The 17,186-nt window shown below is 46.6% G+C and overlaps 1 protein-coding gene across 4 annotated transcripts in view; it reads right to left on the bottom strand.

The window, feature by feature from the left end:
• PHACTR2 (phosphatase and actin regulator 2) overlaps positions 1-11,389 on the bottom strand; it is a 230,408-nt gene extending 219,019 nt beyond the window's left edge. For all 4 annotated transcript variants that reach the window (XM_049653001.1, XM_049653003.1, XM_049653005.1 and 1 more), the window contains exon 1: positions 11,163-11,389. In XM_049653001.1, the coding sequence (XP_049508958.1) occupies positions 11,163-11,376 (214 nt within the window). In that variant the 5' untranslated portion in view covers positions 11,377-11,389. The remainder of the gene's footprint in view (positions 1-11,162) is intronic.
• Positions 11,390-17,186: the final 5,797 nt, after the last annotated feature.

Below are 17,186 nucleotides of genomic sequence, written 5' to 3'. Positions count from 1 at the left end.
CTTCCCCACAAGTCTAAGACATCCCACTGTACTACTGAAAGCCCACTTCATTATAGTTTCCTTATTCTTTTTATTTTTATTTATTTTTGAAAGAGAGTGTGTGAGCAGGGGAGGAGCAGAGAGAAAAAATGGGGACAGAGGATCCAAAGCAGGCTCTGCGATGGCAGCTCAGAGCCCCATGTGGGGCTTGAACTCACAAACCACGAGATCATGACCTGAGCCGAAGTCAGACGCTCAACTGACTAAGCCACTCAGGTGCCCCTATGTTTCCTTATTCTATGTCATTTTCTTATTCCATTCCTTCTCTTCTTTCTCATCTTAACAGGCATTTATTTGGCTTTTCTCAGTGACACTTTAGCTTCCCCAAAGCTCAGGAATGCCTCATCTCGCTGGTCTTCTGGTACACTGAGGTAATGTAACCTTTGATGTGTTTGCCCATCCCCCTTGATCTGTTTTTTTATTTACTTTTTTTAAATTTATTTTTTTATTTGAGGGAAAGAAGAGGGGAGGGGCAGAGGGAGAGAGAAAGAGAGAGAATCTCAAGCAGGCTCTACACTCAGCACAGAGCTGGATGTAGGGCTCGATCCCATGACCCTGGGATCATGACCTGAGGCAAAATCAAGAGTCAGAAGGTTAACAGACTGAGCCACCCAGGCACCTGTCCAACTCTTATCTAAGAACTATCTTCCCCACACCTATGACAGTGCACGTGAGCAGCCTCACTTGTCCTGCACAATGGATATAACTAATTACAGGAATGGCTACCTGGCCCAGGCTGGGCGTCTGGAATCGGGATCCAAGGACACTGAGGAGTCTCTCTGCTGTCTTGAACTAAAGATGTGTAAATTTGGGAACTCCGTGGTAAATGTACTCATAACAACAGAGAAATCTGGTAGGGGAGGATGGACGGAAGCACAGATGTATGGGAGGAGATAGATAGACAGACAGACAGATAGATGGATCCCTGGAAAGAAAAAGTGCAGGAGCGGTGGAGAGAACTCCCTTCTTGGCCACAGGTTAACTTCTCAGTTCCTGGTTCTAGGCCTCATGAGACCCAACTCTGCTTCCTGGTTTCGGAGTGCTCTTACATCCTTATTTAAAAAAAAATAATTTTAAGGGGCACCTGTCTGACTCAGTTGGTGGAGTGTGTGACTCTTAGTCTCAGGGTTATGTGTCCAAGCCCCATGTTGAGTGTAGAACTTACTTTAAATAATAATAATAATAATAATAATAATAATAGCAATCTCTCAGATTTCTCAGACAAGGCGATCTCCATTACTGTCTATGGAAATGTGTTCATTTGACCAAATCCTTGCTATTAATTAGTAATCCTCTCCTCCATCTTACTTAGCACCCCCCGCAAACACCACAGTTGCCTTCTTTTCTTTCATAATCCCAGAGTCACTAGACTAACAGTCAAAACTGGCCTGCTTAGTTAGTGTACATTTGTTTGCACAGTTATACATTTGGGGGGCATGATGCATTACTATCAAGTAATATGAATGACTTAAACGTCAAAATGATTGCTGTTCCCTCCAAAGTAATCATGCTGGGAGACGACAAATATATTCCCGCAATGTGGTCACCATCCCAGCCATTTCCAGAATGCCTTTTCAAATCTGCCCCAGTGACATAAGTCTATGTCTCTGAAAGACAAATATGATTTTTTTTAAAAAGAACTACAATTGTGCCATCATCAGGGCAAGTAGCTAAAATGAGGGATCCAACATCTTACAAAACTTTTGTTAAACAATGTTTTATACAGTAACATCATAATTGGAATAAGCACATACCCTTCTAGTATGACAGCTCTAAAACATAACATTGGTTTGAAGACATAAGTTCTATTACATTTTTAAACTATAAATCAGATTCTTCATCATAATCACACGTTTCTATCACTGTCATCCAGGCACCTGGAACAGGAATCGGAGATTTGTAATGCCCAGTAGATTGGAGAAGATGGGCTTACTATATGTTTGCTATCAATGTTTATTAGCCTGTTTAATTATTATTTAATAGAACTTATACCTCAAAAGAGGATATGACAACATTCAAGTAGGTTAAAACATACATGAAGACAAAACAAGATTATGGACATGGCGCGCCTGGGTGGCTCAGTCAGTTAAGCATCCTACTTCAGCTCAGGTCATGATCTCGTGGTTCATGGGTTTGAGCCCTGCACTGGGTTCTGTGCTGACAGCTCAGAGCCTGGAGCCTGTTTCAGATTCTGTGTCTCCCTCTCTCTCTGCCCCTCCCCAACTCATGCTCTGTTTCTCTTTGTCCCAAAAACAAATAAACATTAAAAAAAATTGGAAAAAAAAAAAACAAGATTACAGACCAATATTGATGATGTGAATCATGGCCATAAATTGCCACAAACTTAAAACATGTGAGTTGTTAATCCAAAATTGAAGCATCGTATCTGTGATATTCCTGCCCTGGTCATAGTCCTGAGCTCTGGATATAGATAACATACTTTAAGTCACAGTTTTCTTCTTGTTACAAAGGATAAGCAGTAGCTGTTTTTTCTCAAGCCTTCACAGAGGCACCAAGAAACTGCAAAGTAAGGCATATAAATGTCAAGTTTTAGCCAATAGGTCACAAAGTGAGCTAGGTCTCAGAACCCTTTCTAAGGCAAGCTGGTGCAACCTATTTCTCTGTGCAAATTTCAGCTAGCATGATCAAAGATAATGAGTCACCTGGTTATGGTATTTTTAAAACACTAAAACTTCTTCGGTGTTTTTTTCCCCGAGCTTCATAGTCACTGAAACTAAACTTGTACTTTGAGACGAAATATGGTTCGTGTGCATGTGTTATACACCTGACTCCAAGATTGAGTACTTTTGGTTTAAAACAATGCACTTAAGTAATGATCACTGATGTGTGCTTGCCTGAAAATACTAACTCCCAGAATCTCGTCCCAGTTCATCCAAATTCGCTATCGATATGAGCAATTTGAAGTGTTGGAGAGACTTTAAAATAGATGATTGGTTAGGGCCTTAAAATGAAAGACTGAGAGAAAGAGATGTTTGTTACGACGATCTCTCTCAAGATAGTATTTGTAGAGTGAAACATGACACAATTTCCTCCCTGTTGGTGGGGGTCCATGTGAATGGTTTTCTATGAGAGGCGATGGATACGCGCCCAGGAAGCATGTGGTAGAAAAGAGTCTGAGCTTTGAGGTCAGAAAGATTTGAGTATTGGTTCTACTACTCCCTGCTACCTGCGGGACTTGGATGGGTTGTTCGACCCGCACCAGCCTCCTTGTCCAAAAAGTGGGGCTGATACATAGCGATGTCACGGGGCTGCCATAAAGATGAAATGTGATAGTTCGTGTAAATAATGCAGGGCCCGATCAGCATGAGGTTTCACATCCCTCTTGGCCCACTGGCCTACACTCTTGCATCTAACACCCAGCACCACCTTCCAACAAGGCTGCAGAATCCCTGTTGCTTGGATTGCATCATCACCAGGCTGAGGCTGGACTCACATGCACAACTTCCCTTTCACAAATTTCTCCTATAGATGTCACAAGGTGAAGCTTCCATGATACCCCCAAGGACGATTTGATTTTCTCATGAGCGGCTCTTCAAAAACACTCCGGTTAGTCCATTTTTTAATTTTAAAACATTTGGAAATCATAGCTTCTATCCAATGGGCCATTTTATTGATTAATTGACTGATTGCCTAATTTTCGATGTAGAGTCTTGATGTCAAAAGAACTGACTTTTAAGTAATTCATACACTAATTCTGTAAATATCTAGTAAGCACCCGGCATGTATATAGCTGGCCCTGAATTAGGCACTGAGCATGCAAAAATAAAGAAAACATTATTTTGGGGTGCCTGGGTGGCTCAGTCAGTTGGGCATCTGACTTTGGCTCAGTCATGATCTCGCAATTTATGGGTTTGAAGCCCCCGTCAGGCTCTGTGCTGACGGCTCAGAGCCTGGAGCCTGCTTCGGATTCTGTGTCTCCCTCTCTCTGACCCTCCCCCTGCTCACACTCTGTCTCTCTCAAAATAAACATTAAAAAAAAAAATAATGAACTTAAAAAAATAATAATAAAATAAATTTAAAAAAAGAAAATATAATTTTCATTTTCAATGACTATACAGTATGAGGAAGGAGATAAACCTATCCATAATTGTCATACACCACAGTAAGTCACATAATAGAAGTATGCAAATGGTGTCACCATTTTATTGGCCCTTTCAAGTTCAAGTTCAAGTTTTCACATGTTTCTGCCTTACGAAATCCCACGAGCTAGGTGTTACCGTTACTAGTCGCCTCCAGGTCAGATAAAAAGAAGTCAAGCAGAGGAAAAGAAAGTAAGTTGACCAAGGTCACGCAGATAATAACCATGATTCTGTGTCTCAAATCTCAGTTGTCCGGGCTCTTCAAACAGTGTCCCTCAATATCCAGGTCACAATACACTCAGAACACACCTCTGTCAAGCTTGCAAATGCCTCACAAATGTCACCCAAATTGTGTATCTCCCAGGAGATTCACTCTCTGGCCTTGGCCTAACACCCAGTCTTCCTCTCTACCCTCTCCCACAGGAGCCCTCCTGACAGCCAACCCAACTGTTGAGTGTTTCCTGATGACACTGAGTTGTTTCAGGCCTGGTGCTTTTGATTTTACTGTTCCTCTCTCCAAACCCTGCTCTGCCCCCTCACCCAACTCCATCTTCTAGTTCCTCCTCTTACATGGAGATAACACATCTTCCTCCTCCAGGAAGTCTTTCGTGATTGCCCTGCCCTAAGCCATTTCATATAGCTAAGCCTCCTGGGTGCTCCCCCAGGCCTGGGACAAGGCACAAGTCATACCTCATATTTTATTGCACTGCAGCTGTTGGTTTATTTGCCTGTCCTTCGCCCACTAGACTGTGAATTCCTTAGGAATTCACAGCCTGCGTTTAGCCCATTTACTGTTTGCTAATTGAATGAATAAAAGAAAAAATCAAGATATGAACCCTCGCCTAGTGTAACCCCAGCAGTAGCTGGAGCTCAAAATAAAGCCACAGCTTTGCCATTGGCTTCAATGTGACTAGTGAATGACTGAGACCAACTAGAACTTGTCCGGTTTGGGTATAATTAGCTGTTCATGCTACCTTTCGAAACAAGAACAATGGCTATCATCATCATCATTTTTTTTTTTTTTTTGCATAATCATGGCAAATAACAATGGCTTAGAGGACCAGACATGCTACTGTACCTGGTCTGCCACATCCTGTCTGAATGGTCTCTGCTTTCAGTGTTACCCCTACAACTGCAAACCCATATCTATTTAGCTCCGCACATCCGATAAATATTGGATGAAGGAGTGAATGAATGAATGAATGAATGAGTAAATGAATGGAAACTTTCCAGGCTCAGTTCCTTCTAAGTGGCTATATTGACATCGTGTGACCCCCACCTCCAGGCCACAACTGGCTTGCGCTTGGGTGGGTATCAGGTGAAGGATGGACAGTCCATAGGCTTCTCTGTGACCTACGATCTATGGCCTACTGTGAAAAGGTGGCTGCAAACAGTAGATCTCTTCCAGGAAATGCAAGCTAAGAAATATGAAGAAATGTTTCCAGATAAACATAGGGGCAAGAGTGAAAAGGAAGCAAAAGTAAAGTTGTTATAAGGCAGGTAGAAGCTCTGATGTGGTGTTTGTAAGTAGATGGATGGGGAAGCACCTGTGAGGGTGAGGAATCTGCTCGGATGAGAGTGAGAAAGCTGGCCGGCAGAGGGGCAAAGAGAACCACAATGCCAGGGGAGACTGTGCTAGCAAGAGCAAGAGGAAATTGTTCCAGGCGTTGCCTCAGTTCCTGACAAGTTTCTGGTCTCAGCCCCAAGTCAGGTGCAACCTGACTTAACAGGTAAGTCCTTACCTAAGAGGTGAAGATGATTTTTAAAGTGTTTTGGCCTCTGCTGCAGGGTAACAGGTGAAGTCGAATTTAAAAACGTGCCGGCCTCGGGTATGGGACCACCATCAGCTTAGGTGGCGCCTCTGTGACTCACAGGAAAAGGCACCCGTGCTGGGATGAGGCCTGACCAAGGGTGGCTCCTAGCTGGATGGGAAGCCCAGGGCCTTTGTGCAAAGAGAAATGTTCCCTCCTAAGGGAGGGGTGTTTGTGCATGTACACCGGGGTGCACGGCTTGATCAGGGCAGGGCACGGGCTGGATTTGAGCACCCCCCGCTGTCTGCTGTGCCCAGCACCCATCTGCACTGCCCAGACTGCCCCGCCTTTCCCAGCAGGACAGCTTTGCTCTTCTGTGAGTAGGCAGAGACAGATAGTAAACTTAGAGCCAGATGGTCTTTGTCTGGTAAAAAATCACTCTGAGCAACACAAATGGAAAGTGAGCCGGCATCCATTGTTCCTGGCCTGGGGCAGCTTCAGCCCAGCTGTGAATGGGGCCCAGGAGCCCCTGGCAGAGCATTAGCCTGGCAGAACAACAGCTGAACACGCAAGCAGTGGCCCAAATAGTTTTATCCTCGGGGGTCCGTGAGAGGCGCTCTGAGAGCACAGGCCAAGTGTAGACAAGCAAGGACTTCCCCCAATGGGACGGGTGACCATCGGCTGCAGAGCCCGTCCTGGGCAGCAGCACCTCGCCCTTGTGGCCAGGCAGCTGTGGGTATGGGCTGAAAGAACATCCAGGTTTGCTAGATTTCTTCCTCCCTCTTCACTGAACACACCAGAGATTGAAGACTCCAGATAAAGATCCTGCATTTCCCTTACCTATACACCTAATTACACCAGGACAAGGAATGCTGGAGAGATGAATCAAGGTACCAAAAGAGCTGAGGCTGTTTCTGTGCAAGTTTTATACTTCCCTTTTCTGAGATGCCTCACAGGGTTCTCTGCTCTGTGCAGCCCAACATGTAAGACTGAGAGTCATCACTTGAACACAGCCTCTTGGTCCAACAGGTGCAGTACAGTACCTGGAACATAGTACTTGCTGAAAGATTACAGAAGGAATATGCCCTATGTTGTATCCTAAGGCTCTTTATTCACTAAACATTGGGCTTATCAGAAGAGCACATCAGAACACTCTGAAATGTTATAGTCACTCATGCAGAAAAAGATCGGTCTGAAAATTAAGGGAACACCAGTCCATATATCATGAAAAGCTTACTTTGGGATTTTTTTTTTAATGGATAAAATACTACTACATTTACAAAGAAATGTTAGATTTTCAATATCCAGAACTTTTGCTGAATTCCAGAACTGTGAGTTCAAAAACCATAAAGCAAAATCAATCTGCATTTTTCTAAAGCAAAAGTCTGTTTTTATAAGCCCAATAAAAGGGCTTTCGTGTCAATTCTAATGTTATTTAAAGTATATTTTTAAAATGTTCTTTGTTATTTGAATATATTTGGCTTTCTTCGCATTTTATATGGATTTTAAAATATAAAACTATAGCTTTTGTGAAACCAATGCATTTTGATCATGTGAAAAAAAAAAACCCTGCTCAAATCACAAGTTAAAAGCCCTTGAAGTCTGAGATGCTTTTCTTAACAAAAATCTAGTAATGAAACACAGACAGGAGGGGCGCCTGGGTGGCTCAGTGGGTTAGGCGTCTGACTTCTGCTCAGGTCATGATCTCGTGGTTCTTGAGTTTGAGCCCCGTGTTGGGCTCTGTGCTGACAGCTCAGAGCCTGGAGTCTGCTTCAGATTCTGTGTCTCCCTCTCTCTGCCCCTCCCCTGCTTGCTCTCTGTCTCTCCCTCAAAAATAAATAAAACAAAAACAAAAACAAAACAAACAGGAGAAGTGGAATCTCTTGTGATATTCCAGCAGCATCAACACAGTCTTGCACAGAGGTCTTTAAAAAAATATGCTTCATGGGCACCTGGGTGGTCAGTTAGTTAAATGTCTGACTCTTGATTTCATCTCAGGTCATGATCTCACAGTTTGCGGGTTTGAGCCCTGCATTGGGCTCTGTGCTGAGAGCATGGAGCCTGCCTAGGATTCTCTCTCTCTCCCTCTCTCTCTCTGCCCCCACCCCCGACCCTGGCTTGTGCTCTCTCACTCTCTCTCAAAATAAATAAATAAACTTTATAAAAAGAAAGAATTTAAAAAAATATATATATATATGCTTCATACTGGACTGACTCTTATCCCCATAGCTGGCAAAATTTTAGAAGCCAAGTTTCAAGTTTTCAGTTATTCTTTCAAGGGAAGAAACATGGAGAGGAAATGAGGGACGGGGTGACAGATGGGGTAGCCTGGGAGTGGATGTTTTTTTGGAGTGAGGTTCTTTGATACCCCATGACACCTCACAGTCTTCTCCTCCTTCCCCTCTTCTGCTCCCTCACATCCATACATCCTTGCAAAACATGATGTCCCCTCCCCACTCAACACTCTCTCCAGGTGAATTAACCCATTATTAGAAATTAACCCTTAGGAAGGACTTAGTGACAACCAGCTAGAATCAAGAATGGGAGTGAGAGGTGCCATTTGGGAGGTGGCCGCAGCAGAAGGGAGTTCTACTAGGACGTGAGAAGGTACTGAACCAAACCCTTCAACCTTACACTTGCCCAGGCCAACCCTGGCCACAGCATCACAACAGACATGACAGCAAGCTATGTGGACACACGGTTCTCAAAGTCTGCTGCACCAGAGAATCACCCAGTACTCGGGCCGTACCTGATGCCAATTAAACCAGAATCCCTGGGGGGAGGGACCTAGCCATAAACTGTTTGTTGTTGTCGTTGTTGTTGTGTTAACTCCCCAAGTGACTCTAATGTGTAACCAACTTTGAAAACCAGTGTCAGAAAATAGTGCGTCTCAAATGCTACGTGTCTAAAAACAACCTGAGAATCCGTGAAATGCAGATTGGAAATAAGCTGGTCTGGGGTAGGGTCCGAGCTTCTGAGGTGAGACCCATGCTGCCCGTCTGGGCCAGTTCTGGCAAGACCACATGCGATCTAGCTCCAGATACTGCCCACATGTGTGCAGAGCTCCTGAGGAAGGCCTGGAAACTGGGCTGCCCTACACCAGGCCAAGCAATGTTTCCACAAGGTGGTGTAACCTTCCCCTTGTGCCCCTAAGACAACTCTGCTATCCCAGGCCGGTCACATCTTGCTGACTCTGGCATCCATGCAGAGGCTGCAGGATTCTAGGGAAACACTCTGTGTGTCAGTGAGGGGCCAGCTCATTCGTTACCTCTCTGACTCTAAGAAATGCAGGGAGCTCCTGGTGACACTTAGCCTGCTCTTAAATAAATGCAAGACTCAGTTCTGAAAACGGGATACAGTAACTTAGAAGACATTCACTCTTCTACAGTATCCCAGGGTGCAGGGGACAAGTCCGCTGAAAGTTGCCCCTTCCCAAAGTCCTCTAAGAGCACACCGAAGATACAGAGTTCTTGGAAGTAAAATAATGTTACAAATGGAAGTCCATAGTTCACATAATGTATAGTTTGCACACTCACATTTGAGAGTTCTTTACTGTCCTGTGGGGCACAGTCGGTTAAGTGTCTGACTTTTGATCTCGGCTCAGGTCACGATCTCATAGTTGGTGAGTTCGAGCCCTGCATCAGGCTCTGTGCTGATGATGGCAGGGAGCCTGCTTGGGATTCTGTCTCTCCTCTCTGCCCTTTCCTTGCTTGTGTGTGCTCTCCCTCCCTCTCTCTCTCAAAATAAGTAAGTTAACATTAAAAAAATTATATAAGAAAAAATAAAAGTTCTTTACTGCCCTTCTTTTGCACACCTGCCTTAATTTCTAGCTGTGAAGATGAAAAAAAAAAATGTTATCTAGTCACCAAATTGACTAATTCTTAGTTGGTTCTTTAGAGTCATTTGAAAGGCTAATCTTTGTAAAATCCAATCAAGATTATCCACCGGTCAAGTTCGGTTTGGCCAAGACCTAAAAAGCAGGAGGTAAATCACATTCAACTCAGTGCTTTCACCATATGAATTTGGCAGAATATTCTTTTCTCAAATACCATGACCCACATCTCACTACCTGTATTTAACAATTCTGAGTGGCTTTATCCAGCATGATCTGCAAAGTCAGATCAACAATACCTCTGATACTAAGTATACACGTTGTGTGGCGAAACGATATTACAAGCACAGGAAGACGGCGGGTTCTAAAGGAAAACAGAGCTAGCTAGCTGGAATGTAGTCAGAGGTATGGAAATGTGCCTTTTTTGAACAAGACACTTGGCCTCAGGTAGCTGTGAGGTTGAGTCACAGCTCAGAGGCCTGACCTCAGAGCGCCGCACTGGCCTTGGACTGCTGTGGGTAGTTTTGATGTTCCCTTTCGTTTCCAGCTTCCCAGCTTCCACGCATCCTCCTTGGATGCAAATCGGAAAGCAATCCCTGGGCAGTTAACAAATCCGTGGACTTTTAAAAACAGTTCTACGGTTCCTAAGCTGATGCTTTGTTCAAGAGCATTTAAAAATGATGAATTATTTAATCCTCCGTGCGGTAGCTCCACACTCATTCCCACTTTAAGTACCGAGATACGAGAGACAAAGGTAAGTGGTTTGCCCCACGTTACCCGGCGCAACCACCCGCCCTCGGCCGAGTTCCTGGTTCTGCCGGTCGCGGTGCACCGACCGCGCCGAGGAGGGACCAGGGCGCTAGGCAAGCAAGGGCCAAGCGAATCGGCTGCAGACGCGGAGGTGCTGGATCGAGCCTCTCTGTCAAATAACAGTGAGAACCAGGGGCGCAAACAGCCTGGCCAAACTCTCAGTACCACCTGCACGGTTTTTACAGGGAGGAAAAACTCAGGCCCCGAGTCCTCTAACCAGCACCCCCCCCCCAAAAGAACCCTTTATTTCAAAAGCACGAGCAGTTAGGAGGGTTTCCAAGACCTGCATTGGCCCTGGCCCCCAACGTGAGGGGACCGCACCCTTCCGCGGGATCAAAGTCTCTTTCTTTCCCGCACGGCCGCGCTCGCTGACCTAGAGGGCTGCACCCCAGCTCGCAGAGACGCGCGCCCACCCGGCGCACCGACCGCAGCCCTGCTGGAGCATCTCCGGGCGAAGGAGCCAGCCGCCGGCAGCAGAGCAGGAGGACCGCGCGGGGAGCTCCGTTGCGCCCTCCCCTGCGCTCACCGCAGCCCCTCCCCTCCCGCCCGCGTCCCGGGCCGGCCGCGTCCCGCCGCCACCTGCCGCGACCGGCCCTCCCCCGGCCCCCCCAGCGCCCGGAGCCGCCTTACCTGAGCCGGAGATGTGGACCCGGAGCGGGCGGCCCCTGCTGGAGCACGACGATAGGTCACTCTGGGAGCGGCCGCGGGGGCTCGGGTCCCCGGGCAGCCAGCGCTGAGCGGGCGCCGGCGGCGGGGCGGCCGCCTGGGGCTCGGGGGCTGCGGCCGCTGCCTGCTCGGCGGGCTCGCCCGGGGGCTCGGCGGCGCGTCTGCCCGCCTCGGCCATGGGCTCCCGGCGGCGGCCGGCCCGGAGCGCGGGGTGGGGCCGCCTGCGCTGCCGGGAGCGGCGACCCCGAAGCAGCGCCGAGGGCGGGGAGGCTGGACGCTGGGCGCCGAGAAGCCGGTGGGGAGGGCGGGAGGAGGAAGAGGACAGAAAAGTTTGCACAGGAAGGAGCCGCCTACAGCCGGCTCTCGCTCCGGCGGGCGAAAGCCGCAGGGCTCGGAGCGGGGCCGCCCTCGGTGACCGCGAACCTCCCGGCTGCTCCTCCCCCAGGCCCAGGCACTGCCCTTTGCGCGAGGGCAGCAGCGGGGTCCGCTCCGGCCGAGCGGCTGGTCACCCAGCAAGCCGACCTCAGAGAAGTGGCGTCCGGGCTTCAGGAGCTGTGATGTAAGGTCAAGGTTAACAATGCATTTCCATTTCTTTGGGATGGGGGCGGGGGAGGGGCGGGGATGCCAGATACACGCTCTGGGGTCGCCGTGGGATGGAACAGAAGTGGCCATACCCAGTTGACAGACACGAGACCGCGGCGCAAAGGACACCAGACCTGCCGGTGGCTTCGTGGCAGATCCAGGACCTTCTAGCCCTCAAAGCCCTTCTCTACCCTCGACCTTGGCCACACTCCTGGGTTTCTGTCGACTGGGTAAACTCAAAGGTCATGTTTAAAAGGCCAGTCTTCCGAGCACTGAATAAATAACACAGATTTGATTACTGAGTCTACACTTTCTAACGGAAAGACAGGTTTCCTGGCCGCCGTGGACTGCAAATATCTTTGTTGATATACCATGCCTTGTCGGATTGTGCAAACTGGGCAAGTGGAGATTTCGCTGATTCGGCGGGGTATTTCGCAGGATAAGCTTTATCAGGTTCACATTAGGCCCCCAAGTTGTGGCTTGCCCAGAAGAGAAAGGCTGTAAATCAGGCTCAAGAGTCACCTGAAGAATCATTCCTGAAAACTCATGGCAAGAGAGGAATGTCCCTGGGTCCAGTCACGGGCCAAAGATAGGCAGCAGGAAGAGAAGGGGGGGGGGGGGGGGGGGGGGGGAAGGGGTTAGCAATGAATGAACATTCATTGAGGCACCATGTTTCAGGTGGATGTCAGACACTTTGCACATATGTTATCCTTTAGTAAGAAAACCAACCCAGCAGAGGAGGTAAGAGAAAGGAGGGACAGAAATGAGGGGTGCAAGCTAGGGAGGTCCCTTACTACCCAGAAAGGCCTTTGTGGCAACTAGGTCGTAATAATAGCAATACCTCACCCTTAACAATTTAAAATGTCTTTCACCTAGAATTTTCACAGCAACCCTGTGCAGAGGGTATGATTATTCCAGCTTTGCTGTGAAAACCATCCAAATACAGGTACATTTCCACCCAGTCAGCCAAGCTCACCTGGTCCTGCTCTAAATATTTTCTACTTTTCCACCTCTTCAAATTTACACGCCTCCAAATGTGACTTTACTTTCTGATACCTCGGGAGTGTAGGACAGAAAAAAGATGTCCCTGCTTCTGAGCATTGACTTGTATTGTTTTAGTCGGTGGGGTAGCTCGATGGGTTTCTCCCTTTCCCTGAATGATCATCATTAGGTTACAGTGGTGATTCTCATCATCAGCATCTGCTACCCCGTGGGTTGTATCACCCAGTGATGCTGTCTGACTCCTTACATCCACTTCCTCAGCAGTTAGCTGCCCCCCCCCCCCCCCCTCCGCCGCCGCCACGAGCTGCCTGATTTTTGGGGCACACATCCCTGTTCTCTGCAGGTGGGGATCCCCCCACTTTACTCCCCATGGGTTACAGCATGAGAGCTCCAGCTATCCTTCCAGGACTCCTGCTTTCTCTCCTTTCTCTGCTTTCTCCTCTGCATCATCTCTTGTGAAGATAGACAAAGGAGTGATTAAATACTTCAGAACACAGAAGCCTTCCCTGGTGTATTATTCAGTTATCCAGCAATTTACCATTTCAGCTATTTTTCCATAAATACGTATTTGGGTGTCTGTGTGGGCCAGGCAGCATGCCAAGCACTCCATGCCTTCAAGAAGCCCCTCAACCCTATGTTCCTCCAGTCATTTCCCCCTCACAGCCCAGCTTCTAGGGAAAGTAACATCTACTTGCTAATCCCCTGTTGTTCCCCATGCATTCCATTATTCTCTGGGTGTGTCGTTTCTGTCCCCACTGCTGGAGGAGTGGAGCCACTCGGCCTAAAATCACTTTTGAGCACCTAGGTGTCCACTGCAGTGGGAACCTCTCAGGTCTGACTTAATCTGGCCCCTGCCCCAGCTTTTGACACTCTTGACCGCTTGTCCCCTTTCTGGATTCTGCCTCCCTGGTTTCTGGGACATTCATCTCACCGGGTGTTTGTCCAACCTCTGCCTCCTTGTTCCCTTCTACTCGGGGTCTCTTTTTCCATTTATTCTTACCCAATGTCCCCCAGTGTCCATCCTTTTTCTTCACACTTGACATGTTTTCCTAGGAAATCCCACCCTCAGCTCTGAATTGCACAGACTCCCACACCTCTGTCTCCAGCCCAGCCCTCTCTCCTGGTCATCAGAGCCCAGTGTTGATGCTTCCTTGATGCATGGCAGTCAACATTCCCAGAGCTGAACTCTTCCCCTCCCCCCCCCTCCACAAATATCTAAAATAAATATCTCCAGGGGTGCCTGGGTGGCTCAGTCAGTTAAGCATCTCATTTTGGCTCAGGTCTTGATCTCACAGTTCGTGGGTTCAAGCCCAACATCAGGCTCTGTGCTGACAGCTCAGAGCCTGGAGCCTGCTGCAGATTCTGTGTCTCCCTCTCTCTCTGCCCCTCCCGTGCTTGTGCTCTGTCTCTCTCTCTCTCAAAAATAAATAAACATTAAAAAATAAACAAATAAAATAATAAATAAATAAATAGATAGATAAATAAATAAATAGATAAATAGATAAATAAATAAATAAATATCTCCAGAATCTGTTTCCTCCCTGCTCTTCTTCTACTGCCACTTCTTTAGATTGAGACTCATCTTCTGTTTTCTCCTAAAGGGAAGGCCTCTGCCTCTAGGCTCCCTTCCTCTCACTCTGCCCCTCTCTCATTCCTAGAGTGATCTTTCCAAAATGCTCACAAGATTGTGCTGTTCCTCCATTAACATCCCTTTAAAAAAAAAAAAAGTTTATTTATTATTGAGAGACAGAGAGACACAGAGCATGAGCGGGGGAGGGGCAGAGAGAAAAAGAGACACAGAATCCAAAGCAGGCTCCAGGCTCTGAGTTGTCAGCACAGAGCCCAATGTGGGGCTTGAACTCATGAACCGTGAGATCATGACCCGAGCTGAAGCCAGATGCCTAACCGACTGAGCCACCCAGGTGTCCCCATTAACATCTCTTCTAAATGAGTGTCCATGATACACATTGAAGTGTCTGTTCCTCGTCATGGCAGATCAGGACTTCTCTCACTTGCCCTACTCTTTCCTCACTATTATACACACCCTGCCCTGCGGTGTGCAGATCTCTTTGTGGCTCCCTGTTCCTCTCCTCACAGCGCCTTCACACCCCCATTTCCTCTGCCTGGAGTGTGATTCCTGCCTTCCTTAACTGACCAACCATCACTCATCCTTCAAGCCTCACGTCAAGTATCCCCCTTCCATGACGCTTTCCTGACACCTCCCTCACCTCCAAGTCAGGCCAGGCCCCCTCCTAGTGTCAGAATGTCCCATGTGTGTCTCTGTTATGTCACTTTTGACACAGGGTTGTAGTTGTTGGGGCACTAACCTCTGTCCCCTACTCCCTGTGAGCTACCTGAGGGCAGCAGGTACTGAGACCGGCCCTTGTTGTCTCAGAATGCTGTGTGTTCAATGGATGAATCAATAAATGAAATCTGTCTGGGGAGACAGACATTAACAATTACCAGGCAATTCATGGCAAGTGACAAAGCTGAGAAGTATGTGGAAGGTGCTATGGAAACCCAAAGAAGCAGGCACCTAATCGGTCCGAGGTGAAGGATCAGGGAAGGCTTCTCAGAGGAAGTGGTTTCTGAGATGCAGAGGCACCCAGGATGTCTGAGGCACAGACGCTTGAGAAAGACACTCCTCAGGACACTGTAATAGATGGTTGGAGGAGTAGCTAACTTTTGAGTCTAGAAAGGTGGACAAGAAGTGGATTAGAGCTCACTTCAAATACCCTTATGTTTATGCAATACTAAAATAGTTAGACATCATATTTATTTGGGGCTTGTTTATTTCTGGTTTTGTTTATCCTGTCTGACTCCTGCTATAAGATTTCCGTTTTCTTAGCAATGTCCTCTTGGCATCTAGGACAATATTTTGCCCAGCAATTAAACCTATTTCACAGACTGATAAAAAGAGGCAGATGGTTCCATTTTTCAAAGCAAAATGTTTCTAAATGGTATTAATCAGTTTGTTTGTTTGGCTTTTTTCATTAAACATCATTTCTGAGAGGTTAGAGACAAAAACTGAAGATGTGAAAGGAACTACTTTTAATTACGCAGTGTTGTAATGGGATTTAACCCACCAAAAACATAATCTCATTGTTTGCCCATTGTCTTTAAAATAGTGGTTTATGAAGCATCTGGATGGCTCATTTGGTTCAGTGTCCAACTCTTGATTTTGGCTCAGGTCATGATCTCACCGTTGGTGAGTTTGAGCCCCACGTCGGGCTCGGTGCTGACAGCATGGAGCCTGCCTGAGATTCTCTCTCTCTTCCGCTTTCCCTGCCCCTCCCCCACTTGCCCTCTCTAAATAAATAAATAAACACTAAAACAATTAAATAAAATGATGATTTATGTAAGAATATAAAAGACATAATGAAAATGTATCAATTACTTGGATCTGCCTATTAGAGCCTAGGACACTCTAAGCTTTCAGCAGGAGCATGTGGATGGAATGCATGCCCTTCAAGGCCACTGTCTTCCTCCTCCCTCACCAGGCCACGGGGGCCTCTCCTAACGTCACACCTGACTTCAAGGGTTCTTTGTGTATTATAGTTTCACTTATGGAAGGAGGTCTTTTTATTCAAAGATTTTAATACATAGTGCAAGGTGCTGGCATTTGCCAAATTAAACATGCTAGGGAGCTGAAGGATATTTAGTAAATCATTGATACTTCATAGTGTGGTAGTGTTTAGATATGAGTGGTGCCCAACACCTGTACTGCTCAGGTTAAAATCAAACTCCCTGAAGACATTTCTTGAAGACAATACCAATCCCCTTGTAACTTGGATTACTTTTATGACATAAATTTATTGTGCTGTCTTCCCCTGCCCCCCCCCATATACAGAAATTTCCATTTATGAGATTTTCTATAGAAAGCATGCACACAGCAATATAAAAGTTTTCTTAGGAAATACCATTCCAGAATACATGGCATCAGACATGAGTATCTTTCATGGACAATATTATTTCCTTAATACATGAGATAAAATCGCCATGAGTGAAGGAAGGGAAATCAAAGTAATAATATCTGAAAAGCGGTGTCATAGATCGGAATGGATGATACACAGTCAAAATGAAATAACAGAAAAGCAAGGAATCCAGGTAATGAAAAGAGCTTGGTAACAAAACAAACAAAACAAAACAAAAATGAAGATAAAGGACCATGTGAACATAGGCCTGCGTTTGAGGTTGCACTACACAGGAAAAAGAGGAAATGGAAACTCTTTATGATGACCTCTAGGGTTTCTTCTGGTCTGAGATTTGATGGTTCTACAATAATTTTTTGTTTGAATTTGTTTTAAAACTGAGGATTAAATTGTTTTATGGGAGAGGCCAAAGCGGGTTCACAGCGGGTTCACCATTTCTCTGTGGGGTATAAGGCTGCGAAAGTAAACATCT

Source organism: Panthera uncia, assembly GCF_023721935.1.
Source record: "Panthera uncia isolate 11264 chromosome B2 unlocalized genomic scaffold, Puncia_PCG_1.0 HiC_scaffold_24, whole genome shotgun sequence".
In the NCBI taxonomy this organism is placed as follows: Eukaryota; Metazoa; Chordata; class Mammalia; order Carnivora; family Felidae; genus Panthera; species Panthera uncia.
The sequence above is the reverse complement of the archived record's forward strand: the minus strand, read 5'-3'. Positions and strand labels throughout refer to the sequence as shown.